This window comes from Fistularia commersonii, chromosome 9 (assembly GCF_037954325.1).
Source record: "Fistularia commersonii isolate RoL2024-O1a breed Wild chromosome 9, RoL_Fcom_v1.0, whole genome shotgun sequence".
In the NCBI taxonomy this organism is placed as follows: Eukaryota; Metazoa; Chordata; class Actinopteri; order Syngnathiformes; family Fistulariidae; genus Fistularia; species Fistularia commersonii.
Genome location: NC_141292.1, coordinates 7711956 through 7739018, shown reverse-complemented (window position 1 = coordinate 7739018; position 27063 = coordinate 7711956). Strand labels below are relative to the sequence as shown.

General features: G+C 37.4%; 1 protein-coding gene across 8 annotated transcripts in view; it reads right to left on the bottom strand.

Moving 5' to 3' along the window:
* Positions 1-27063, bottom strand: part of LOC147231104 (disabled homolog 2-interacting protein-like) — a 156430-nt gene that overhangs the window by 60868 nt on the left and 68499 nt on the right. For 6 of the 8 annotated variants that reach the window (XM_086152231.1, XM_086152229.1, XM_086152234.1 and 3 more), the window contains 2 exons: positions 26355-26476; positions 18790-18908 (listed from right to left, as the gene is read on the bottom strand). In XM_086152231.1, the coding sequence (XP_086008357.1) occupies positions 18790-18908; positions 26355-26476 (241 nt within the window). Of the gene's footprint in view, positions 1-2225; positions 2677-18789; positions 18909-26354; positions 26477-27063 lie in introns of those variants that run through there. The other 2 variants (XM_086152233.1, XM_086152237.1) reach the window with 2 other exon arrangements.

Here is a 27063-nt window from a genome sequence, read left to right as displayed (position 1 = left end):
GTTAACACTTGGTAGGGTTTGACCTGAAATTTGATCATCTGAACACATCAATGCCACATTTTCAAAATGTATCTATGTACAGATTTTGCACACATAATAATGTGGATAAAGAGATATTTTCATGCATGGAAGCATGCACTGCCTCCAGCACCGAAAAACAGGAATCACACTGTTTCTGCATACAAATGCAGAGCAGTACAAATGTTGATAGCATAATGTGTAGAAGTCAAGCTCTGCATTGCTCTGGAGGACTCAACAGGATGCAACACCAGCTGAGCTCACACACTGAAAAATATCTGCATACTGCAGTAAACAAGGATAGAAAACCATCAAACCATTATGTATTTTTGTGCCAGAGCAAAGATCGTTTTCTCCCGTGACGTCTCCTCGAAGGAAAATATGTTTGCTGTTTCTGTTGTGCGGCATCTTTTATTTAACCACGTGAGAGCAGAGAATCTGTTTGGTATACACATATCATTTCTCATAGTTACTTGGTTTCAGATACCCAAGATTAGAATTTCATACAAAAAAATTAAAAAGATAATACAATTCTTTCAGCCATGTATATTTAGAAAGGCAGAGTCCATATTTTGTAGCTGATGAGTACCTAAAAGTGTAAATATTCAGAACAGCATATTCAGTACCCTTTCAATACAATGTTCATAAACATAACTGAAACAAAATGGTTTATATTTTCTGCTACTATTTGTTCATATACACCGGGAAACTGATAGGTAAATGAATTATATATATATATTTATATTGATAAATAAATAAATACTCTGCACTTGAAGGGGCTGCAAGTTTATCCTGCAGTGCATCATTTATTTTTTCTGATTCATGGTCCTGAATATGAAGCCAAACGAAGCCTAGCCCTGCACCTTATATCAGTGAGGAGAGGGGGTGAGACAAAACACTGATGGGAAAGACTAACAACAATATAAAAAAGAAAATAAGCAACACTGAGAGGTCAAATAAAGTTGTCTACAAATACCATAGGCAGCAGTGGTGTTCAAACACCAGCACATTGTTACAGATTAAAAGATCAATGCATTGCGTTGTCTTAATGTTGGTATAAACATATGTCTACATAAAATACTAATAAATAGTAGTATAAAATAATAGACCAAGCAATGTTAATGTTACATTTCTTTAAACCAATAATCAGCTGATTGTTTACAGCTGTTCAAGGCAGTTTCTCGGAAATATTCTGGAAAATAAACATGGACAAAAAGAGCAAAGGAAATCAATGAAATGAAATAGCAAGGCAGGAATTCAGGAGAGGGTGTTAAAAAATGCGACTATCTTTTCTAAGAATGAATAAATACAACAAATTCTCAAAATTGTTGAGGATTCATTTGAAAAATGGCAACTGGTCATTTCATACTTTGATCATTAGGCTACTCTTCTGAACATTTTAGTCAAAAATATTCAACAAGAAATCCAAGTAAATTGAAAAGGATGTTGGCCGATGAATAAAACTAAACAAGACCCAAGTTTGAAAACAACAGCAACAGCAACAACAACAATGCATAAAAAATTATCATTTAAAATGTAATCAACGACCATCAGATATGCTAAAAGCGATTGATTCATTCAAATGTATGTATAAGATTGAGACTTATTACCAAGTGCCACTGCTCATGATTTCCTCCCTTCAGGGGTCAAAATAATGTTTCTGTAATGATTGTAGTTGTTACTCTTGGAGACTGCCCCGACTCTGTATTTGGGCCACAAACTCTTCCCGGACTAGAGACTCAGACTTGGGCAGAGAATGTCATCCCAGATCTACCCACAGCCTGGCCAAGTCATCTGATTTGTGTTAGCTGGCTGTCATACAGGCCAGCTTTGTGTGCGATTGCTACATTTGGTAGATGGTCCAGTGCTGACAATCAAAAGCTCATCTCCACATGATGTCTCTGGTCTTTCAGATCAAACATGGTAAATACACAACTCAGCATGAGCTCCTGTTGGGAGTTTTAATCAATTATATAACAATGACTGAGTGTATTTAATGTACGCTGGCGATAGTAGTCTTGGCTGGGAGCAGCCTCCCAAGTATTGTCACTGACAAGCGGCCGAATAAAACTGCTGGAGTATGAACATCACACACAAAGCTCATGCGAGTTAAGGGTAGCAGCCTCTGCATCCCGCGGAGCATGAACCCAAGCAAAGCAACACACAAATGACAATGAGTGACATTGGAAGAGCAGGAGAACACTCACCAAGCATTGTAAGAATTCCACTAAACAATCGAGGGCAGGCGAAGAGAGAAATCGAGGCTGAGCCAGAGCGAGAAGGGAGGGAGAAAAAGAAATGCTGATATGGATGAAGGCATTGGAGCTTTCAAAGCTCCATTTTTTTTTGTTCTCTGGCTGTTGCTTGCCTTCACTCCTCACTTGTGGTTCTTCCTTCTCCCTCTCTGAATATCTTTACTCTTGCTGCTGCTTTAAGGGGTGGGGAGTGAGCACTACAATGCTCTCTCTGGCTTGTCCCTCTCCTCTCTCTCCCGTGTACAGCATGCCCTACTTCCTGTGCTGTGTCGGGAATCTGACACAGTGCCTTGTCCTCCTCTTGATCTATATGAATGAATGTAATGGTGACTCTGATTCGGGAATTCTGACAAAGTGTACCCTTATGTCTTTTGCTGTCTCCACCTAAACCTATCCCTTTCCCTGTCAGTGACTGACTGCACCTCTCCCGTCTCTAGCTTCTTACGCAGGGAGGAGCCTGCTTATGGTGTGCAGTGGGGGGAGTCACATGGATGTGTGTGTGGTGCAACCCAGCTTGGCCCTGCCCCCCTTGTGTGCGTTCACGGAGTGTGTATGAGTGTGTAAGTGCTTATGCGTGCCTGCATGTGTGTTTGCTCTTTGTCCTGTCACCCTGAGTGTGAGGTGGACCACTTCCCTGTTAGCCACAACGGCTTCAGCTTCTGTTGTCGGTGAAGGAGCTGTGGGTGAGTCGGCGAGTGGTGATGTTTGGTGGGATGTTTGTGTTGCCAACCAACCCAGAGGGTATACTCTGTTCAGCTGGGGGGGGGACTGCTCATGCTGGGCAGAAAAAATGCACATTTGAGGCCAGAGCTCAACTTTGGCAAAGTGACTTGGCTGCTGGGGCCAGCCAAAGGTTTGGTGGTCTTGAGACTGGAATGTGGGTGAGAGGGTTTAACCATGTTTAATTAGAACCACGGATTGGTGGTAGAGATATGGCTTTAGCTCTTTCTGGATCTAACTTACACATTGACAGAACTGGCACAAGGGGATAAAGGCCAGAGCAGGACACAGATAAAGCAGCTGTGGAGAGCTATTCAAAAAGAGCCACAGCCACTAATCTCTGCTCCCTGTGTGTCGCTTATAATGAAGTCATCAAATATGACATCACCCTCATGCCTTATTCTCCTGGACATATGACACGCTCGCATGCGCGTGCGCACACACACACACACACACACACACACACACACACTCACACACACACACACACACACACACACACACACAGAGAAACAAATACGCGTGCATACATTTATAGATGAAATGCCCTCACAATAGTGGGTGGGTGGTGGTGGGGTTAAGTGCTCAGTTATAAGGTCACATTATTTTCTTATTTTATTCTTTGTCCTACCTTCAGTGTTTCCTGTAACTAATGAGTGTTTCCTCAGTCCCCGATATTAGTATCCTGCTATTGTAGCACTTGTATTTTGTTTCGCAAAAGAAACATACGTTTTATCTCATCATAATCTGCTATGTCATTCGTTTCCTTACCTGAGATGCAATATAGACCAACTGCATCAAAATTCATGTTTTTATCCCATTATAGATAAGTTAGATAATTTAAAGATTATGCTGTTGGTGTTTTTTGAATCCCAGCAGTGTCAACCAATGTTTTCAATGGAAATAGAACATAAGAACTACTCTGCATTCACAAATTAATTTGTTATTTTATCTATGTAATCCAGAGTGTATTTTTTAAATAAACTGCCCTCCTAAAACTGTACCCACTGCGACAAAAAAGAGGTTACATTGCAAGAGCAAGATCGAGTATGTTCATGGTTTATACTGAATCATGGAAGGTCATGGTTTTTGTCTGTGAATTACAAAACAGATTTTTTGACACAAAGCGACCAGATTTATCTCGCTTTCATTTGGTAAGGAGATTCAAAACATGTAAACAAACAATGAATGTACATAATAAAGCAAAAATATCATGTGCATGTGCTTTTGGTAGTGCTTTTGTCATTGGACACAATAATTACACCCAGGGTAAAGGAAGTGTGGGATCTTTCAGTCCTACAAATAGGTGCCCTGGAGAGCTTAATCTCTCTTGGAAGGGGATTGCACTGACAGGACCTGCCTGTTATAAATGTGACAAAGTTCAGCTACACTTCCCCCATGAAATCTTACCGGTCACTTTAACAAGACTTACAAATCTCCTCCTATCAGAGAGATTTACTTGTGTGGACAAACTAACAATCCAGCAGGCTGAAGCAGATTCAAATATCTCCAAAAATGAGGATTATTAGAAATTATTTTCTATTATTTTGCGTTTTATTTTATGATTTTAGAAGCATAGTTGTAAGAATATTTGTTTGATTGCACACTAAAGTTAAAATTGTTAATTTATAAAAACAAACAATGAGAGAGCCACAAGGTCATATATATGTTTTTCATGGTACCATGACTTGGTTTAGATGGGTGCTCTTCAAAGACTCTTGATGATAAATCAACCCTTTTGACAATGTGCTTTGGCAATACTCCCTGTCTTCCTACTCATACATATGATTTACTTCTGACTCATACATATGATTTACTTTTATCACTCAACCAGCTCATGTATAAGAAGCAACTCTGGGACTTACTCCAGCGAAGTACAACTAAAGCAACCGTTTTCCCTCACACGAAACAAATACTTATCATCTTTATAATCAGTGTAATCTACCTGTACTTTGCTATGAGCAGCACATGCTGCTGCCACCACTTCTTAATCAACATCTATCACTTGCATGGAGGAAGCATCAAGCAACCCACTCAGGTTATTCTCTCTTAAATTCTAGGTTACAGAGACTTAAGCCAATTAATATTAAAGTTTTGATTAATTTCAGTTGGGGATGGTCTATTGGCAAGATCAAATCCTTCTCTGTTTTCAAAAGTGACCTCACTGAGATAAAAAAAAAAAAAACTGAAAATAATTGCATGACTCTGCATGTACCGGTATATAAATTCATGAATGACTTAAAAATCTGCGACTAAAAAGAATGTGTTAATGATAGGGTTTTCATACTGAATCACAGTTTGCCAATATACAGAGTGAATGCTTTTGCATGGCTTTTCAAGATGCCCTCTAAATCAATTACTGGTACCTATTATTCTGCATTGATAATAAAAGGCATTGAATTAAATAGAAAATATTTTTCATTTAGAGTGCAAAGAAAAGAAAACCCTAACCCTAACCCTCAATGTTTTCTGTACACACACTTGCGCACACACACAGTATTTATATAAATATTGAAATCATTTTAATTAAAGACAAAAAGACCACCATTATCACCGTCATGGCAACAGACATATGACAGTGTCAGAAACTTAAATATTACAAGTAAAGCGTAAAAGCAGAAATGCATTTAGCGTCCCATGTGGCTGCATGTGTTGTCACTTTGCTGCCTCTGTCATATTTTTAACTGGGGCTATTTTACTGAAGACCAAAGAGAAGATTTATGGACGTAGTGAGAGAGGATATGAAGGTAGTTGATGTGAGAGAGGAGGATACAGAGGGAATAGGGTTAGATGGAGAAAGTTGATTCACTTTGGCAACCCCTTAAGGGAAAAGCCAAAAGGAGAAGAAGAAGAATTGTCCTGAAGACACCTAAAACCCAATTGAAAAAAAAACACAGCTACCTACATCTCAACTTTGTGAAAGAAGTTCACTTCAACAGCCCATCAATATGCCAATGTTCCAGTCAATATGATTAATGTTAATGTTGTATTATAAATTGTGACTGATTAACATGTGGTATTGCTTATCAACAAAACAGAGAAAATAGTAAATGTATGACAATCTATATACTCGTCTTCTTCTTCTACTTCATCTTCTTCTTCTTCTTCTTCGATGTTTTGATTGTGGTTTTCATTATTATTATTATCGAGGCAATGGATTGTTGTAAGCATCTTGAGGATGTTTACAGAATGATATTTGCTTGGAGTCTTGAAATCGAGTCTCAGGTAATTGCAGGGGATAGCTAGATAGTCTCGGCTTCAGCGTTTTAGTTTTGATGATGTAATGTAAATTGTTTTCTAAAACCAAAATTGTTAGTTGTTACTTTACAATTTCGTGCACCAAATTGGCACAAGATGATATACTCCAGGCCTTGTTATTCTATGATTTGGGAAAAGAAAGAGCTACATTTTTTTGATAGAATGGGCAAAGTGTAGTCTGAGTGAGGGGAACTACTTGACAGTAAATGTACCATCAAAAGCTAAAAGTCTGACCCAGACACAATCCAGCTTAGAACAATAGGACTCAAATCCTTTTCAAGAGGATATTGACATCTGACGACATAATTTTAAAATCTACTTTACTTCAATTTATGTACACAATTTCCCTTTTAGTGAGCATCAGTGCAGGAAGAGATACTCATTAAAGCTGCAGCTGAATAAATATAATTGTTGTGGTAATTTCAACTTTTTCAACTGGTTTCAACTGTTATTTTGTGGAAAGTAATGGAGAACAGGCAAATCTATTTTAAGTACAAACCACCTTTTGACCTCGAGTACAAAGCAGGAGTGAATTCAAATAAGTCGTGTGAGAGCTACACAGGCTGCTCTGCACCGAGGTGCTTAAATGTTTGTTTCTAAGTAGGTCACACTGCACCAGAGGAGCTGTGCTGCTGTTGTGTGACATACACAAGTCTCCCATTTAATTAAGTTTAATTCTTCTGAGCCATAGGATATAAATATTACAAAACAGATTCAGCTAAAAATAGCATTTATAACAATGGCCAGATTATCAAAAGCATGCTGTGACAGGGTTTGCCACTCATTTTTTTCAAGAAAATTTTCTAAGAATATTTCAGTGTGATGCAGCACTTACCGAAGATTTAAATGTGTTCCCTTTTATTTTCACACAATATCCTGTAATCTATAGCATTGATACTCAGGTATTTTCTTTCTAAATGTTTTTTTTTTTTCAGCTAATTTCTGTGCAGGTTTCAAAATAACTGTGGAGTTATTTTATTGTCTTTTTTATTCCTTTTTTTGTCGGATATCCTGATAGGTCTGCTCTGCAATTTTTATTTTGAGTACTCCGACAGTCAGTAGCGATAAAAAGATAATCAGAATAAAGGGAGGCACATACCGGTAGAAATTTTAATGAAATTCGAAATCAGTGAAACTGTTTTTTTTCCCCTGCCTCTTCATGGTCACTGCATTTCTGTAATATATGAAAGCAATAAATAAGGACACGGGTCACACTTAGCCCTGTGGCTTAATACAGACACACCCATACACCACTGGCTGACCTTGATGAGGCAGCGTCTGGATGGGGGCACTGTGACTGGGAGCCTATTAAGCATCATCACTGGTGTGTCAAAGTTCCAAGTGGTCCATCACACCAAGATTTATTGACCCTATTTATTTTCGATACCAGCAGGATTGCAGCTGTGTAGACATTACACAGTAAGCTTTGTTGTGAACATTGATGGTTATCAAACGTTTTAACATGTTTCTTTCGTTTTTTTTCCTCAAATGGGTCCAATAATTAACTATAAAACTGTATCTAACAGTAAACCATATAACTAGCTGAGGCTTAGGGAACCTACATCTGTAAATAGTGTCGTAGACTAATTTTTCAACTGCTTATATCAGTAAATCAAAATATATATTTTGGCCCATGATAAAATAATTCAAAGACTCAATTTGCATTTTAGAGCAAGGGTTCTATTCTTATGACCAGTAATCAAAAGAAAAAAACAAGAAGCTTGATTCAATTTGAAGCACATTGTTCAAAGTGTAACATGTAGTGCATCTTCATTTCAGTCATAAATTTGAGTAAAACATATAAAAGAACAACTTACAAATAATTGCTTTTCTCCCACTACTTGAGTGTGTGATGTTTAAGGTTTGTGTGTTTTATATTTCTAGTATTGCAGAACTGCTAACACAGAGAACTGTTTTCATTGAACACACCACTTGTTTTATGCGGATGTATAAATAGTCTCTTGAGCAAACACCTTCTGACATTCAGTGACACGATTACTTCATTCTTGAGCTGCATATTTTCTCAGTGAACTAATCATGTACAAAGAATAGACTGTAGATACCTACAGAGAAATGCAAGTATCAAATCGCCATGTTTGGACTTGATAAGTTCCAATACCATTTACATGGATGAGTCCAAATTCTAATCGAAAGCACACCTGTGACCTGCAATTCAACAAACAGAAACAAGGGTGCCATGGGATGTTCTAATATTTAAAAAGCTTTTTGAAAAGAAAATTTGACATTCCTAATACCTTATTATTATTGTAAATAGTAAAGAAGAAGAAGAAAACTTTCACCTTGCAAGTGCTGTGACTACAAATATACAGCAAAACTTCCTCATTGTCCTCACAGGACCTTTTTGAAACATAATCATCACTCTTATTAAGGAATAAGCTTTCTTCACATTTCCATCCCTGAATCATGACTCAGAACTCATTATTATTCTTTTTGAAAATTGTGTCTAATAATTCTGTTGTCATTTTGACCTGAAATGTCTGTGTTTAACAAATGACAGTTTGTATATCTGATAAATACTGTTGGGAGGCTATTAGTGTTGCAAAATGTGAGAAAAGATGAGGCAGATGCATCTAACCAAGATTACAGTGCACAAGCAGAGAACATTTCTGTTTATTAAAGTGAGGTTGCGAAAATGTAATTGCAAAGTTTCACCTTGTAAAACCAACTGAAGATCCTTGGTAGATGTATAAGTTTAATGTTTCCTATGTGGTGTTTCATTATGTACTATCGTTATCTTGCAAAATTATATTTGATGAATATCTTTACAGGCCTTGTTTAGACTTTATCCCCTATTAAATAATTATTGTTAAATGCAAAACATTATCAATCCATTGACCAGCATACCTCACCTGATGGGCTCAACCCGTCCTATGGCACATATCATTAACATTTTACTGACTTCAACTTACATCACCACAAACATTTTGATGAACATCATGTATAGTTTGTTCTGACAGTGACTTCAAGAGGTATCTTCTATTTATGATGTCCATGCATGATAAATAACTAAAAGGCCTGAGACCAGAGTGGATTAAAGAGTGTCATGAGTGAGTAAATGAGTGTTTGCATGAACAGTTGGAAGCACAGGGCAGGGCTTTGATAGAGCCCTCTATATTCCAATCACGCTCAAGGCCCTATCCATTAGAAGTCATTACCAGGGGATGGTAAGACAGAGAGGAGACCCTTAGCCATACCCGCTCCTGCTCCCAAAGGACCCAGAAGGCTTTTACATCATGTGAGCTGCCAAAAAAACGCCAGCTGGATGGGTGTGAACACTGGAGACGGTATGATAATGTTGGTCACAACATCTGACTCTGTTGCAAAATTTTCTTGATCACCTCCTGGTGGCATTCTACACTGCAGGTCATAAACCCTCTCTCCTGCTGGCTACTGGATTAGACTGACTAAATTAAGGATAGAAAGTCACTCTAGTCTCAAAATTTTTTTTTTTAATTTAATTTCTTTCATTTCAAGGTCAAAATTATTTTGATATACATTATTCTATTTCCACTGATGGTTAAAATTGTAATTAGCTATCCAAAGCAATAGGTAAGGACATCATGGTTTATGCAAACTGTTGCTCCTGCTACTTGTTTGTCAAAGCGGATTACAAGTAACAGTATCCAGAAGAGACAATTTAACTTATGTGACTATCTGTGAATTAACTAGATCAAAGAGTGGGCCTGCAGTAAACCACAGCAAAGTGAGTGATGTGGAGGAGTCAGGGTATCTTTTGTATTAAAGATTGATTACCAATCAACAAGCTAAACTGAATGCCGGAATACAGAGAACAGCCATTGAGCCAGGTTCTTTGATTCTGTAGGATGGAGTTAGCTTACAAAAACATTTGCTAAAATAAAAAATCAAGAATTAATATAAACAGCATGACCAGGCAAAAACGTCAAACCAACATTCAAAAATTGATCTTCATTGTGTGATATTACTTACTCATCTTATAAAATTGAATAGGTGGTACTACAGAAGGCTTCTCTGGCTCCCTGTGGGCCTGCAGTGCTTATTAAATTGTGGGAAGAAAGCAAACAAAGCTTCCTGGATGAATCATAATATATATGTCATATCGTCACATTATGGATACAAATGCAAATGTGCAGTTTTCAAGGTGGCGCCTATTTTCACAAGTGCTGAGGCATTTATTGTGAGTTTATGTCGATCTGGAGCATTGTCTGTCCTGGGAAGACCAATGTCTTGCATAGCATTAATTAATTAAGGGAGACCAAAGAAAGTGATGTCAGCATTCTTCATGCACTGAGGACAGGGGTTGGCAACCTTTACCACTCGAAGAGCCATTTGATCCTGTTTGCCCACGGTACAGAAAACATTGGAAGCCAAACAACCCGTTTGAAATTTAAAATTAATTAAGCGTTTTTTTTTTCCCTTTATGCTATGTTTAAACAAAATATGTGTTGCATTTTTTTAAATCAACGAACAACTGCAGAGAAAACGAAATTGCGTTTCTGCATGCAACAAAACATATTGATCTCTGAAAAAAAAAACGCTGGGTTGAAGGTTACTTTTAAGCAAAATACTCAATGTTTATTTGAGTCTGAAGTGATGAAATTCAAATACCTCCTCCTGTCCTTCATCTCATACAGAGTGAATTCTTTGTGGCTCTTCCATAACAACCCATGTTTTTTTGTTGTTGATGTTTTTTTTTCCATTGTTGCCAAACAAAATTAAATTAATCAAACTTGAATTAATCGAGCCATCGGTATTTTCTAAAGCTTAACTAGATAAGCCTCATAATCATACCCATATTAGGGGGATTAAGTATTGTAATTGGTATTGAAGGCTTCAGTCAACCCACTCTGCTTGGCAATTTTGCAGAATGCTGGGAGAAAACTATTCTGCACAGCATATAATTTACCAAAAAGCACCGTTTCATCTACACTACAATGAACCGATGCATTGCAAATGAGAAGGTAAAAAGGTGAAGGAAGCTGAGGACTAGAGACATTCACTCTTTCTCTTCCTAATTAGACTGTATTATTAGAGGTATTATTACAACGTACTGTTGTTGTCTTTTTATGTCACAAACTAGCATGTTGCTGGTTACCATACAGTACAGTGGAAAAAAAAAGTAATCATAATTATCTTGGCCGAATATGTAAATCAATGCCTCAAAAAATACGTTGATAAATCAGCAAAAAGGTGTCTATCTGACATACTGTATATAAAGGATGACGTGGCCATGAGAACATAGCAACAGAGGTGTGAGGCTGAATTGATGGAACAGCTGGATAAAAAGTAACATGGAGAAGTGGAAAATATGACAGGATGGAGGGGAAGTTGATGAGGACAAATGTGAACAAGAGCAAGGCCAAGGAGGAGATTGCTGTTACAGTGGCATGAAATGAAGTAGAAAAGTGTGGAAAAAGGTGAAGAGAAGATCTAAGGACAAGTGCAAGAGCAATGGGATTGGTTTTAATGCAGTACATGTTGACCATTCAAGCTTTAGAAGCAGCTCCATAAAAAAGAAAAAAAAAAAAGTTTGGGGCCAGAAAAATGGTACAAAAAGTGCAAAAAGATATAAAGGAAAAGAAAGAGCAGTCTCAAGACAATAGTTGATTTTAGCACTAGTATTTATACCGCAATTTGCTAGAAATAAACAGAATAAAAATAAAGTCACTCATAAACAAGTTTATATTCTGCTAAATTAGTTCCCACTATGATATATATTAATTAAAAGTATCAAAAATAAAAGTGCTATTACAAACCTTTTCCTAGTCAAAGTACCATTTCTGATTTTACTAATATTTTAACAGCATTACTTCAAAGCAACGTTAAGTGCAAGTTGGATTTTACAATCCACCACATTTTCACTTTCAATGCTCTACGAACAAGAATCAATATCAAAAGATGGTTGAACCGACATGCTTGTCGATTCAGAAGATTTGGGGACATCAAGATGTCAGCTATAGCTGTTTTTGGTGTTTGCATTGAAATATCTGGCATTAAATATCCTGATAATATCCTGTTAAAGATAAACCTGATATCATTGTCTAGACAACATATGTTTGCAGCTTGGTGCCAGCTGAGAATATAGACACAGCAAAGATACAACCAACTGTTGAGATAGTTTACACAAAACTATGGATTATGAAAGCTAATAGCTTTTCCAGTACAATTGATATCAACTGATATCAACAATGCCAATTTCTAAATAAGAGTAAAGATGATCATTGAGTCTGTAACCATTGTGGGGTGCTGTTTTAACATTACAGGGGCTTAAAAATAATGAAGTGCATGTCACTGAATGAATAGATAAAACATGGGGGAAAACAAGGAAGTGTAGAAGGAGGGGCATTAGAAAAGGCTTGATATTACATTTGGATCACCTGGGGAATGTTTACAGAATTTAATAACCCTAAATGTCATCACTTTATTGGATTTATGGATGGATACCTCTCCTCTGACTGTTTTGCTGTCGTCAATCACACACATGCATATTCATGACACTCACTGGTGCAGTATTATGGAAAGATGAGAGGGGATTTCAATAAAAGAGCTCTTGAATCCTGCTAAAGGAGGATATTCAGTGCAACCGACTAACACCCCTCACAATATGCAGGTTTCACTACTTAACTTCCTTATACCGTTGTTGGAATTGAAATATTATGGGTATTAATGACATGTTAGATTCTGTGCTTGACTCTTCTTCATTGAGCTAACCAAGTACCATGGGTTACAGGCGAGTGATTCCTCAGATGGGAATTAATAGGGAATAAATATCTCAATAACTATCTAAATAAATAAATGTTTTTTCAATAAATATTTACATAAATGAATAAATAGCATCAAATGCAATTCCCATACATTGTATTCATTTACCGGTAGTAATCATAATTCTCTACTCCCCAGAGTGCTGACTCTTGACAATTAATTTCAGATTAATTTCCTTTTGATAACCATGTTTTGTTTTAATAAATGAGCAAAAATCTAGACCATTTGACAACAATTAGCACTACACCAAAAGCGAAACAAGAACTGTTATAGCTGTTACTTAAGTGTATGTTTTCGAGTATTTCTTAAAAGCTGCAATATATGTACTTCATATTGGAATTCACTATGCCACACAATGCCATACACAGTACATATACACTTCAATACATTTTACATTACATTACAGTCATTTGGCAAACGCTTTTAGCCAAAGGGAGTTATAAAAAGTAAGTCGAAAGTAAGTAAACGAATAAACCTCAGTTTATTTATTTTATTTATTTTTTACTTGTATTTTTAGCTTGTCATCCGTCTTGTCCTTGTATGTCTTGCCGTTGCTGCAACAAATTCCCAATCATGGGAACATTAAAGTACATCTCATCCATCATCACACATATACATATGCACACTCTTTTATATATATATGTATATCTATATATATATATCTATATGTAGATATATATATATATATAATTTGGCAGCGCAAAGCAACAAGGCATTGATCATTGATTTTTTATTTCCTTTCTGTGTGGTTGTGTAGACATGAGCCTTGTACTGTTTCGACTTTGCTAAAGATAGAAGTGCAAGATGAATGTCCAGCTTCTGATTAGCACTGATGAATATTTCATTTCAGTGGTGCAGCTGCTCCTCATCTGCAGGTTGTACTCCTGGGACCGCCTCAGGCCTCAGTTCTTAACCATGTTGCTTAAGCTCACCAACACAGTTATAAATGTGAGTGTCCACAAGACACGAAGTGTTTGGTTTGCTTTTTTCCAAGGCAGGTAAATTCATTATAAGAATAACTTGAGGATGTTTTAATATATGATATGTCAGTCACCCTTTTGATGATGTAATTTGATTTTTTTAACGTATTAAGATAAAATATAATGGATAAAGCAATAACTTCTTGAAATTCTTGAAATGTTCTACATCTCTGATACTCAAGGCTACAAACCAGAGTTTGTTGGATATAGGATTCCTTCCCTGTATGCAGTGTCTCTCCTCTGTCTTATCATCCCTCTCCTTTCTTCTGCAAGCTGCTAAGCCAGTCTTCTGCTGCAGTGTCTTCTGCCCTGTGGGGAGGCTAGTCCTAGGCTGACATGGGAGTGTCAGTGACTCCTCTCAAAGACAATTACTCTCTCATTTTGCATTGTTTTCACACATTCACCTTCTATTTACTGTATCCAGCCCTTATCTGTATGATGTAACAGAGGGAGCAGAGTGACATGCCTCTAGCCTTTGGTAATCAGGGAAAATTTCAATGGAAACAATTGGGCAGTGTGGATTTGCAAGTGAGTTGTGTGTGTTTGTGTTATTCTACATGAGATAAGGGACCTCCTGAATTCTCCCATTTCTGTTTTGATATTTTCTCTCTGCAGTGAATGCTTTATCATGGGGAATCACATATAAAATGAAAACGGATTAAAAAAATTACTATTTAAAAATAAAAAAATAAAATCTACAGTTAGGCCCTGAAGTATTTGGACAGTGACACAATCTTCATGATTTGGGCTCTGCATGCCACCACATTGGATATGAAATGAAATAACTACAACGGAATTTAAATCCAGACTTTAAGGTTTAATTCAAAGGGTTGAATTTAAATAAATGATTAAACATCTAGGAATTGTAGGTATTTTTATACAAATGCTCCTCATTTCAGGGGCTCAAAAGTAACTGAACAATTAAACGTAACTAAGTAAAATGTTACTTTTCAATATTTTGTTGACAAGGCTTTTCAGGCAATGACAGCCTGAAGTCTGGAACCCATGGACATCACCAAACGCTGGGTTTCCTCCTTTGTGATGGTTTGCCAGGGCTTTACTGCAGCTGTTTTCAGTTGTTGCTTGTTTGTGGGTCTTTCTGCCTTAAGTTTTGTCTTGAGTAAGTGAACTACATGCTCATTTGGGTTGAGATCTGGTGATTGACTCGGCTATTGCAAAATATCTCCCTTCCTTGCTTTAAAACTCCTGGATTGCTTTTGCAGTATGTTTTGGATCACTGTCCATCTGTACTGTGAAGCGCCGTCCAATCAACTTTGCTCCATGTGGCTAAAGTATATCCCTATACACTTCAGAATTCATCCGGCTGCTTTTGTCATGAAACACTCGTGACCCAGTGTCACTGGAAGCCATGCATGCCTGTGCCATCACACTGCCTCCACCATGTTTTTCACAAGATGTCATGTGCTTTGGATCATGAGCTCTTCCAATTCTTCTCCAAACTTTCTTCTTCCCATCATTCTGGTTGATCTTTGTCTCATCTGTCTAAAGAATGCTGTTCCAGAACTGTCCTGGCTTCTTAAAGAGTTTTTTTGGCAAAGTCAATTCTGGCCTTTCTATTTTTGAGGCTGATTCATGGTTTGTACCTTGCGGTGAATCCTTTGTATTTACTCTCGTGAAGTCTTCTCTTCATGGTCGACTTAGATACTGATACACCTGCTTCCTGGAGAGTGTTCTTCACTTGCATGGATGTTGTGAAGGGGTTTTTCTTCACCATGGAAAGAACTCTTGCGATCATCCACTACTGTTGCCCTCCCTGGACGTCCAGGCCTTTCGGAATTTAACCTCCATTGAGAGCTCCTTTGACCGCATGTGTGTTCACAGCAACAGCTTCCAAATCCAAGTGCCACACCTGGAATCAACTCCAATTGGAAGAGTCCATGCAGCCTTGTTTTTTTTTTTGCAGCCTTCTTACTCAAATGTCCAATTACTTTTGGTCCATTGAAGAAGAGGCAGCTATGTATGAAAAAGCTGTAATTCCTAAACCCTTGCTCCAATTAGGATGTGAATACTCTCAAATTACAGCACAGTTACAGCACAGAGTCTGCACTATAACCCATATTCATGATATAATTGTATCCTGAATATGTTTTTGTAAACAGCTAAAATAACAAAATCTGTGTCACTGTTCAAATATATCTTATGTGTATATATATATATATATATATATATATATGTATGTATGTATATTTTAAAAGTAAATAAATAAATAAATATATGGGAGGGGAAGACAAATGAAATTGAGGGGGATGAACTTGAAATGACAGCAAGTGAGTGAAGCTGGAAATATAGATACGCTAAAAACGAGCAGTGGTGAGTGAGCGAATGAGACAAGACAGCGGCACAAAGAGGAGGCGGTTTGAGCTCACTTTGTCCGCCTGCACCAGGGGTTCACTCTGTTCCACAATGAACAACTGGTAATGTTCCTTTGTGGTGGTTTGACAGTGATGGTAATGCATCATTAAAAGTATGGAGTGAAACAGCAACTTGGCTCCAAGTTTTAAACCCAATATACCACAGAACATCTCTTCAAATGCAGCACTTCCATTAATTAAAGCTCACAGATGGACATCTTGGCTTTCTTCCATATGCAGCTAAGATAGGTGCTGGGAATGATATGATTGCTTATGCTGTCATAAAAGACCACTGATGGAGAATTCAGAATGAGCAGATTATAGGTCAGCATAGCTTGGACAGGAATCCTAATTGACATCGTAAGCCAAGGGCAAATGTTTGCCAATAGGCTGAATTCCAGAAAATTAAAATAACTAATCAAAACATAGCAGTTATCGCAGCCAGAGGCAAGACACAGTCACATGGCGTAGGCAGGAGAAAGTCAACACAGACCTGGAGCGTAGACTCTGATGCCAGATATACATGTACATGAAAGTAGAAAATGATCACAGCAACAAAGAGCACAAACATTCCTAAATAAAACAAAATGATGTTAAAAAATAAACCACCCATATTTCTTTAACCACATAATAATGAGGAAAAAAAAACATTATCTTGGATGGAGGAAATAATTAATACCCCATTAAAAATTGAAAAATAAATACAAAGCCAGATGATAATATTTGGAATTATTTTCATAGTGTTTCAAAGTATCACTGCTTGGACTGCTACATTTTACATTTCCCTTGCATTGCTTCTGGGAAATGTCCTCTTTGTGTATAAAAAACTCTTTTTAGCTATTGTCAAGAACTTGTCTTTAACATTGACTACATATATGACCCTCAGGTTTTCATTTTAGAAATCACATCTACCTCTGGCTAATATTGGACACATAATTTGACTTTCAGAGTATTTGTATCTCGATAGGTACACCTGTAGACACACCTCTTAAAATTAAATATTGGTGTCTGACACCTTTTAGTGTCTGCGCATCCCAACTTAGAGTTTATGATACTTTACACAGCTCAAACATTCAACCATAGCAGTAAGCCATACAGGATATTTAACAAACTACATCAGGGGTGGGCAAACTTTTTTGCTCAGGGGCTGCATTGACTTTTGAAATTTCACAGATGGACCAGGTCACCACAAGATATGATACATATAAAAAAAACGCATTTGTTAAAAGTACACATCAGAATCATCTGACAAATGGTTTTGAAATAAAACCAGCTTGGTTTTGAAGGCTCTGATGTTTGCTTGCATTTCATGCACAAACCAATTTATCCCTTGTAGCTTCATGTCCAGCTCATTCAAGTGTGTCCGTATGTCCACAGTAAGGGCTAAATCACAAAGCCAGTCTGTGTCATTTAGCTTAGTAAAATTGTCAAGTGTTCTTAAGTAGCTCCAAAAATGGAATAATCTCCTGTTTTAACTCCCACATTCATTGATCCAATCATTCAATTATTTAAATTAAGTATGAATTCTGTACCAATCTTTGGTGGGCTGGTTTAAAAAGACCAACGGGCCAGATGTGGCCTGCAGGCCGTAGTTTGCTCATCCCTGAACTACAAGATTAAAGCTACAGACAATAACCTTACATTAACTAAATACTCTAAAATACCAACCCGTGAATATCCTCAGACTATGACATATGATGAGCAGAAATATGCAAGTCAAATTTTTATGTTAAAGAAAGACCAGACGCTGTTGTTTAGGGTCCACCATTGTTACACTGTGATGTGTAATCAAACTTTTAAGAAGGCACTTGTCAACCTAAAAAGTAGCCTGCAGTTTCCATTAAACCCAGACTTATCAACAAAACTTTGATTTAGTCCCTGAGGCAAAGTTTACCACAGCTTGGGGCTTCAATTCACAACATTGCAGGAGGCAATGTACACTGCTTCCATGTCTAAATGTTAGACTGAGTGTTTTAAAGTTCTAAATGTTTTAAAAATATTCATGCTTTGGTAACCAAAGTGAGTATTTTTAAAACCAAAGTGAGTGGATAAGTGTACATTAGAATCATGATTCCAAGAAATCATGATTCCAATAAAGGCACTCATATCTTTTCTGTGAAAAAAAAAAAAATGATGAAGGTAATTTTATATTTGAAAATTTTAGCAAAAATAATGAATTAATGTCATATCTCATTAACTATTACTAGTAGATTTTTTTCAGTCCTGTGAAGTTTGTTTAGCTGTTCAAAGCATATTTCTAGACTGATGAGAGTGTTGTGATCCATGAACCATTTTTTTTTACACTTTGTACTGACAACACTGCACAAACATGTCAACATGTACCTAAATCACTAGCCAAAATGGAAAAATGGAAAAAAGAGAGCTGGAGTGAAGAGACACTGGACAAACTTGATACATTCTTACCTGTCATTGTCAACACTCCTAAAGCCAGGGAGGATGTGTCTGAAGCTGGAGTTGCGGTCAAGCTTTGGTTGGCTCTTGGTGCGTTTTATAGAGCCCTTCAACCGTCGACTCAGGAAGCCCTAATTTGGAAGAACAAAGTTAATTTTATTCTATCATTATAAGCTTCGGAGATGCCATTCACAAAGTTCAAAATATGGGAATATTAATGGTGACATTTAAGCTCTTTACTCTGACGTCCAGTCTTGTCAAGAACAGTTGTATGAGGCATTATATGTGAATCAGGCAAATGGTCGTAGTTTTAATATCACAACAATCTCATAGTAATTACCTGGACACTAAATTACATGAAAGTACAAACAGTTTCATAAATAAACAAAACTGTAGAGAAGCAAACACATAATAGGCAGAAAGTGGGATACACTGAAATATGACTGTTTGTTTATCCGATCAATAATCACTTCACTATTCCGAACAAGAAGTGTTGTTTGAAAAAAAAAATTGCAAGCATTTTAATATGCATCCTGAAGGGATGAAGGCGTTCATCAGTTTTCTATTTGTCAGAATCTTTGTGTTTACTTCTCCTAACATCTGCAATCACACTCCTAAAGCAATTCACTGTCTCCATAGCAACTGCTGCCTGGCATTAAGAGTCAGAAAATATGGGAAAAAAAGAAAAAAGAAAAAAAGGGAAGAGATCTGGTGCAGAAATGGTGGGATCTTTTGAGACATACACTTCCTCTTCCAGCAAAACTTTTCAGCTTATTTAAGCCAACACAACAGGGACAATAATGAAATGGAAAAAAAACACAAAAGAGGGATGCAAAACATTAAGTTATGCAATTTTGTTGAGTTGCATGACATGAACATACTCAACAGCAGGCCAGTATGCCTGGAAAAAACACATAGTCAGTTGAGACATGCTGTGCAATCAAAAAGCAAACAAACTAAAAGAAATACAAAACAGCAGAAATCTACCCTCTGTTTAGTTTTCCTCAATGCAAACTCCTACACACTCCTCACTTGAAAAGGTGTAGAAATGTCTTCCACCTCTCATTTGACGGTGACAGGCAGCAGCCTCCCTTCAACACAGTCAGGCCATTTACACACCTGCATAATTACCACCTACCATGAGAATAGGTTGCCCCAGGCAACAATGGAAGAGAGATAATTAGAGACTGCCTTCCTGACAACCTGCCAACTGATCACAGAGGTGCAGCTTCATCCCAACGATCAACACCTGTCATTAGGGTGCGTCCAAATAAGTCCATATTTTCTTTATTGTGCATTGCAGTATATGACCATTTTTTCATGATTCAATTTCAGCACCCATTGCATTTATTTGGTGCAGTAATGATTAGAAAAAAGAAAAAAATATCTCTAATTCACACCGACCCTTCCGGATGTCAACAAAAAGTTGGTATGTCAGTTCGAAGTTAACTACGCAACAGGCCCAAACTGCATGTATATATTTGCTCCAGGTTTAGATTTAAGCATTGGACATATTCTGACCTTTACTAAACATAAACAAAGATAATTTGTTTTTTTTTTTTCTTTGCCTCACCTGATCTGTTTTGGTTTCCTTTTACTTCTTAATCTGAAAGCATCTTTCAATCTGTTGTGTTAAACTTCCAAATATGTTTGAAACAGTACTCTGTAATTACAATTTATTTTCAATAAATCTGGATGAAGCCAATTTTTGAATAGTAATAATTTAATCAAATTGTGTGCTAGAGAATGGAAACATACATTTCACTCAGTGTTTGCATGTGCCTGAGACAAATCATGACATATTTATTTATTTTCATCTAAGATAAATCCTAGATCAAGTATAATGATAGTGGTCCTCATTTGATGGCTGATGGCATGGACTTGTCTCGTAAGAAATATAGGACGTTCATCTCACAATCGCGGCATCGGCTCCAACTTCCAACCATTATTCTACAAGTTGAGCTGAACTCAGTATAGTATCGTATTTTAGTATCTCTGTGGTTTACATATTAAAACATGTACCCTTCATCTGCTGTAATGTGGATTTTTTAAACCACACCAAGGTGATAATTCCTGTCTTTATTCATAACTCAAAAATTGTGTCCTTGTCATTACATATATTCTACACACCTCATGGTTGACATAATGCCTCTGCTTCATAGCACTATTCTTACAGTGTGACTTTGTGGGAACATATAATTCTGCTCAAATCACACAGCCTGTGGGAGGCTTCAGTAAGACTGTACCTGCTGCTTTTTGCATATGCCTCGTTAAGAAATATAAATAATCTTCATAATCCCATCTTCAGAAATAAGTCAATAAATAAAAACCTGTCTCTGCAGAAAAGATGCATTGATTTCTAGCTTTTTGCTCTCCTTCCAGTGATTGATGGAGCCTGAAGACCCCAGAATCTCCCTTTCACCATCTGTACTCCATGTGGACATAAACACTGCTCTGTAATTCAATCAGCCTGTCAAAGCTCTCAGGCCGAGCAATTGGACAGTATAAAGGTTAGCAGATATGAATGGCCTATTTTCTTACTTGCAATCAGTCAGTAAGGATGACTGATACTTATATTAAAGCCAAACCTCTTGGGAGGTAGAAACACTTATATTTAATACCCCATCACCAATCATTTTGGATGACAGAAGAGGGCAAAAAAATGACGCATATAAATATAACATATATACACCCACAAACACACACACACACACACACACCGTACTCCCTGCATGTATATGAATAGTGAAGAAATAAATGTGAGACCAGTCCAAAAATTGAGAAAATGACACTGAGTGCCTGCCAAAGAAGGATGAGCTTGGATAAATGGAAAAAGTGGAGCATAATGCGTAGGTGGTGGAGCATGAGTTGATAGAAAAAGCAATAGAATAAAACTAAATGAGGGGGAAAGCGAGGAGAAAAGTACAGCAAATGACTGGCAAGGTCACAGACAGATCAGGGCTCATCAGAGCACAGCGCTTGCTGTGGAGAGGCTTGGTTCAAAGCTGGAACAAAAGATTTTTGAATCCAGAAATTTTTTCGTTGTCTCATCTTGTGCTTCTGTTTCATTTTGCCTGGATCTTAGAGGCTTTTTCGATTTGATAATAGATGATAACGATGAGGAGCTAATGCAGCTACATTGAGGGATAGAGGCTGGTTTTTATTTTCCCTGTCAAACCATATATTATTGGTACTATATATTATTGCTGTGCTGTGCAAGCATTGACACTGAGGCTTATTTGAGGGTGGATGTAAACTTTACATTTCTTCATGTATGTCTGAGTTGCATGGCTGAAACTGAGCAGATAGCCAAGGCTTACAAAAATCTGAATAAGGTTATACTAACTAAAATGGTGACAATTCTCTACATATACTTGGACTAAAAGAGGCGTTTTGGGAATTAGAAAGCAGAAATTTGATGAGGGCATTCAATATTTAGAAAGAGAGGAGGAGAGAAAGAGAGAGTCCATGGGCCGTTATTTTGTCATTATGCAATTGGAATGTGTGCTCGGCATCAACTCTAACCTTATGTGTCATATCTTATCTCAGTTTCGAAATATATTTCATGGCAAAGTATGTTTAATTTTTACAGTATGAAACACAGTTCATTTTCTGACACCTTGTGATGGGAAATACTGCTGCAAAGCATTTCAGTTCTTTTCCTAATTCGGGTCAAAGTACCGGATGTATAGCGCGCAAGTCTTTGGGTGTTTGGTAACCGCTGACACAGGTGCATTTATCCTGTACTGCAACAAAGTTGGAGGCAGATAAGCACTGTTGTATAATCTTATCGTCTTTAAGAACTCAATCTGTTGAGCTAAATCCTCACTGGTGTGTTGTATTTATGGATAATTATTACTCTTTAAGGGGCAGCACAGTGGCGGAGTATGAAGGACCCTGGTTCAATTCCAACAAGGGCACCTTTCTGTGTGGAGTTTGCATGTTCTCTCCGTGTCTGTGCGGGTTTGCTCCAGGTTGTCGCGTTTCCTCCCACAGTCCGAAAAACATGCAGCAGGTTAATTGGAAGAAAATTGGGGAAAAATTGTCCCAAATGAATTTTTGTCTGTATATGTGGCCCCTGCGATTGACTGGTGACCAATCCAGGGTGTACCCTGCCTCTTGCCCGATGACAGCTGGGATACGCTCCAGCCTCCCCCGTAACCCTGAGTGCAAGATAAGCGGCAGATAATGGATGGATTGATAGATGGATAGATATTAATCTTTGTGTACATCTTGATTAACTAATATGTAATTCCAATGCAATATACTTGATGTGGTTCACTTCCTATTGGATTTACACATTTGTACTTGGTACCTGATGAAATTACCTTTCTTCAATCAGTCATGGTCATATTTAAATGCAGTAAAATACTCATTTTATTATAGAGGTAACACATCAGGTAGTAGCTTACATTATATTAATGTATACCCCAATCAGCACAATGGTTTGACTGCACCTTGCTAGATATTTTCATTTCTAATTTCTTTATACAAATCAACCCTGTCAAAACTGACAGTCATTGCACAAATGTGCAGTCATAAGACCTTACAAACTCTACTGTTTTGTAGTCTTTCTTTTTTAGAGATTTTTGTTTATTTTTTTTTTTTATGTCATCCTTGCTAGTATGTAACCGCTAACTGGCATATTTCATTGCACACCTGATTGTAAATTGAAACATGTTAAAGCTGCAAAGATAACACTGGCTGAAAAGGTGTGTTAAAGTATTATACATTAGTGTGAATTTCAATGAGCTCTTTAATTATTCTATACCTCCATGTCTGACAGCTAATTAGTGGGAAGAAGGGAAGAAATAACCTCATTTAAAATGTATCCCCATGGGGAATAAAGGTGGGTTCTCCCTAGCATTCAACCTGTGCCCCTCGAGGACTCTGAAGGGAATTTCATTGTTGTGAAAAGAAATTTATGTCCATTTTTTATGTCAACTATGTTACTTTGTTTATAGAGCCAGCGTGCATGCGTGTTTGTTGTGAGCTCACAACAGACATTTAAATTTGATTATACTTCCACCCTGCCAAAGCCTATTGAATCAGCACTAAGGTGACAGGTCTTCTTTCTCTGCCTAATTGTTTTTTTCTTTTTTTCCCCCCACAATATTAAGGCAAATGCTTGCAATAAGTAAATTCTATTCCCCTGCCTTGGCAATTCCAAGTCCCTCTAATGGGGACTGATAGAATCTGTGGCTGGACAATCAGCAGGGTGTTCCCTCTATCCATGTCAACCGCTCGTCCTCATCTCGTACAGGCAATCTAAAAAAAAAAAAAAAAAGAGACAAACCTGTCCATTTAGACCCCCTGTCCTTATCTGAGAGGAGAGGATGGGTAGAGAGAATTGAGTCGGTGGCAGTCTGGAAGAGACGCTAAATCACAATTGAGAATCAATTCAGTCGAATAGTGCAATCAGCAAGGTTTGAAACATGACAGACAGTTTAGCTTGTCTGCTCTTAAAACACAAACACAAAATACAAGAACAAACTTTTTACTTAATAAAAGCTATATTTCAGAGTTGACTGTGCAAGCTTTTCTCACCCTACCTAAAAGCAAGTAATTGATTCTGAAAAATAGCGGGTTTGTTTTTGCATCAGTGTGTGTGGGTGTTTTTGTGCATGTGTGAGAGAGGACATTCGTGACATGGAGACATTGAAGGTGGTCCATTAAAAGTGCACGAGAAAAAAACAAAACATTTTGACAGATTTAGCTCAAGGCCTAGGAGGAGTACTTTAGATGTCACCACAACTCTTTTCACTTCAGGAAGAAAAGTGTACAATGTTTAGTCCTTGTTAAATGATGGGTATGCAAGGAGAGAACAAGAGGAAGATGAGTTTTCTTCTTTGTATTAACAAGTTCATGTGAGCACTCATGCCTGCATCATTTTCCATCCCTTATCGACTGATCTTAGAAAATTCATCAGCCTATGTCTACCCAGTGCAAATTATATAAAATTGTCAATTGTAATGTAATTTGTTTGGATAAATTTATGTTTAGAGCCATCAGAAAGATATAAAAAAATAATCTGGATTAATTAGTGCTTCCAAAAGATGGTAATAGAGTGCTGTGAGGGGCTTAGTTGGCTGTCCTATTGCCGGCAGCCAGTAGAGGGCAGTATGACAGGGACGTGCAGGATGGGGGAAACTGGGAACATTAAGGAGGAAGTAGGGGATGTTGGTCCTGCTCTGCTTGGTGAAAATAACTTTCTTTTGAAAAATGTCAGTACTTTTATTCATTTTATTTATTTTTTTGGGGTCTTTATGCATTTACATATTCTCGTCAAGCCTCATCAGATTAAAATTGAAAACACAAAAAATCAAAAAAAACAAGAAATAAACAACTCCATCCCCATTCTTTTGGAAACAAAGAATGTAAAATGGGGTAAATCTGTCCAGAAAACAGACAAAAGGACACAAACACATGAGCATGTGCGCCCACGCAACCCACACACAGAACACAGATAAATGCCTAGAAACACAGTTCCGCTGTTTTACACAAAAAAGATTGGAACCTCACTCATCTCTAAATCTGGGTGAGCTGTGGTAATTTTATAGGGTGTGGAAACTTTAAAAGTGTTACTTTTAAATGTATTTGAAGTCATGAAGCACTTTATTCTCACTCAGAAGGTGGTCCAAAACCAGCGGGGCAAGCCGATTTGGTTTCTCAGTATTTATCATCGGCCAGCAAGGCTCTTTTTAGTAGAAACTGAATTATTGTTTGATGAAACTGCAGCTGTGTGATTACAGCTGATGGTGTTTAAGAGGGAATAAAAAATGTTTTTCCAGTTATTGTTTACTGTTTTCTAGGTAAATTGCATCATATTTTTTAGCAGTTATCTTTTTCTAATAGTGTACCTCTGAAATGTAATACCAATGGTGAAGGTTTGCAGAAAGCTGTGTTGTTTTGAAAGAATGTCACAGCGACTGTTTACAGTTCACCTCTGGGTCATTATATCCCAACTCATTATTTATTAATGGAAATGTGCATTGCTAATTGCTAATTAGCTTTAAATTGATGACTCATGGCAGATTTTTTTGCTTCATTAACTGGCTGTTTATCTATTGAATTAAACATGACAGAAAGCATACTGGATTTGAGCTGTAGCCAGGCGGCAGACAATGAAGTGTTCTCTCTCTCTCTCTCTCTCTCTCTCTCTCTCTCTCTCTCTCTCTCACACACACTCGCACACACACACACACACAAACACACACACACACACACACATACACACACGCAAGTCTGTGCACCTGCATGTATGACAAACAGTTGTTTACCATGTCTGTGCACGATCTGTCCTGGGTCTTCTCTTTTGAGCAGCCTTGATACTATTCAGTATAAAATGCAAGGAAACATCACACTGATTGTGCTAAAATAATGCAGCGTACATAAACTTTAACCATGTGATGTGAAGACTACAAACGTCAGAAGTAAATAAGATCGGGGTTTTCTAAGTCCACCTGGACCCAAGACCAGGAAAGCACAACAATAACAGCCAACTTTTAAACACTGAGGTGGATTCAGAGACAATGTCAGAGAGTTAGACAAATAGAGAAGACTCAAAGCAGACTCACAGTACTCACGGTGACTCTAAAAGGTGTGGCAGCAGCAGACGTGGCCTCCATGGTGGTTGTGGTCTTGTCTGAGGGGTTGCCTGGCATGCTGCGTCGGCGTCCCGTCCGCTCAGGAGGAGACTCTGAAAACAGAGAGGGGTCTTAAATCCTTGCGGGCAGTTTGTAATTGCAAAAAACCAGGGAACAAATATTTTCAAGACACATTAATTACCAGGATCAGATGAAAGGAATGTTCAGTTTGTTTAATCTTTTCTTGAGATAATTTCCAATGAGAACTGTAGGATATTTTTTTCTAACCGATATGATTGATAACCAGCATCAAAAAAACGAATCTTTTACTCCCTGGTCAAGCTTTATTGGTATTTTGTTGGGTACTAGTTTATCGCATTTAGAACACCAAATTTTAAAATTGTATTAAAAAATTAAAACTTAATTTTATTTTATGTTTTCAGATAACGCCTGGCAAATTTCAAGATTATTTTTGTTATCATTCTTTTAATAATTTCCCGATAAATTTTCGTTATAAGAGTTTAACTTGGAAATGATTTGAAAAAGTGCAGATGCTCTTCATGTTGATTTACCAATGGACCAGTGGAGGGCTTTTTGAGTAGTATTGCCACCTCAAAATAATTCAAAGTAAAAGGTATTTATGTTCAGCAGATGCAAGAGTGTGCACATGTGTAAATTCCAGCAAAGTGGGAAACTTATG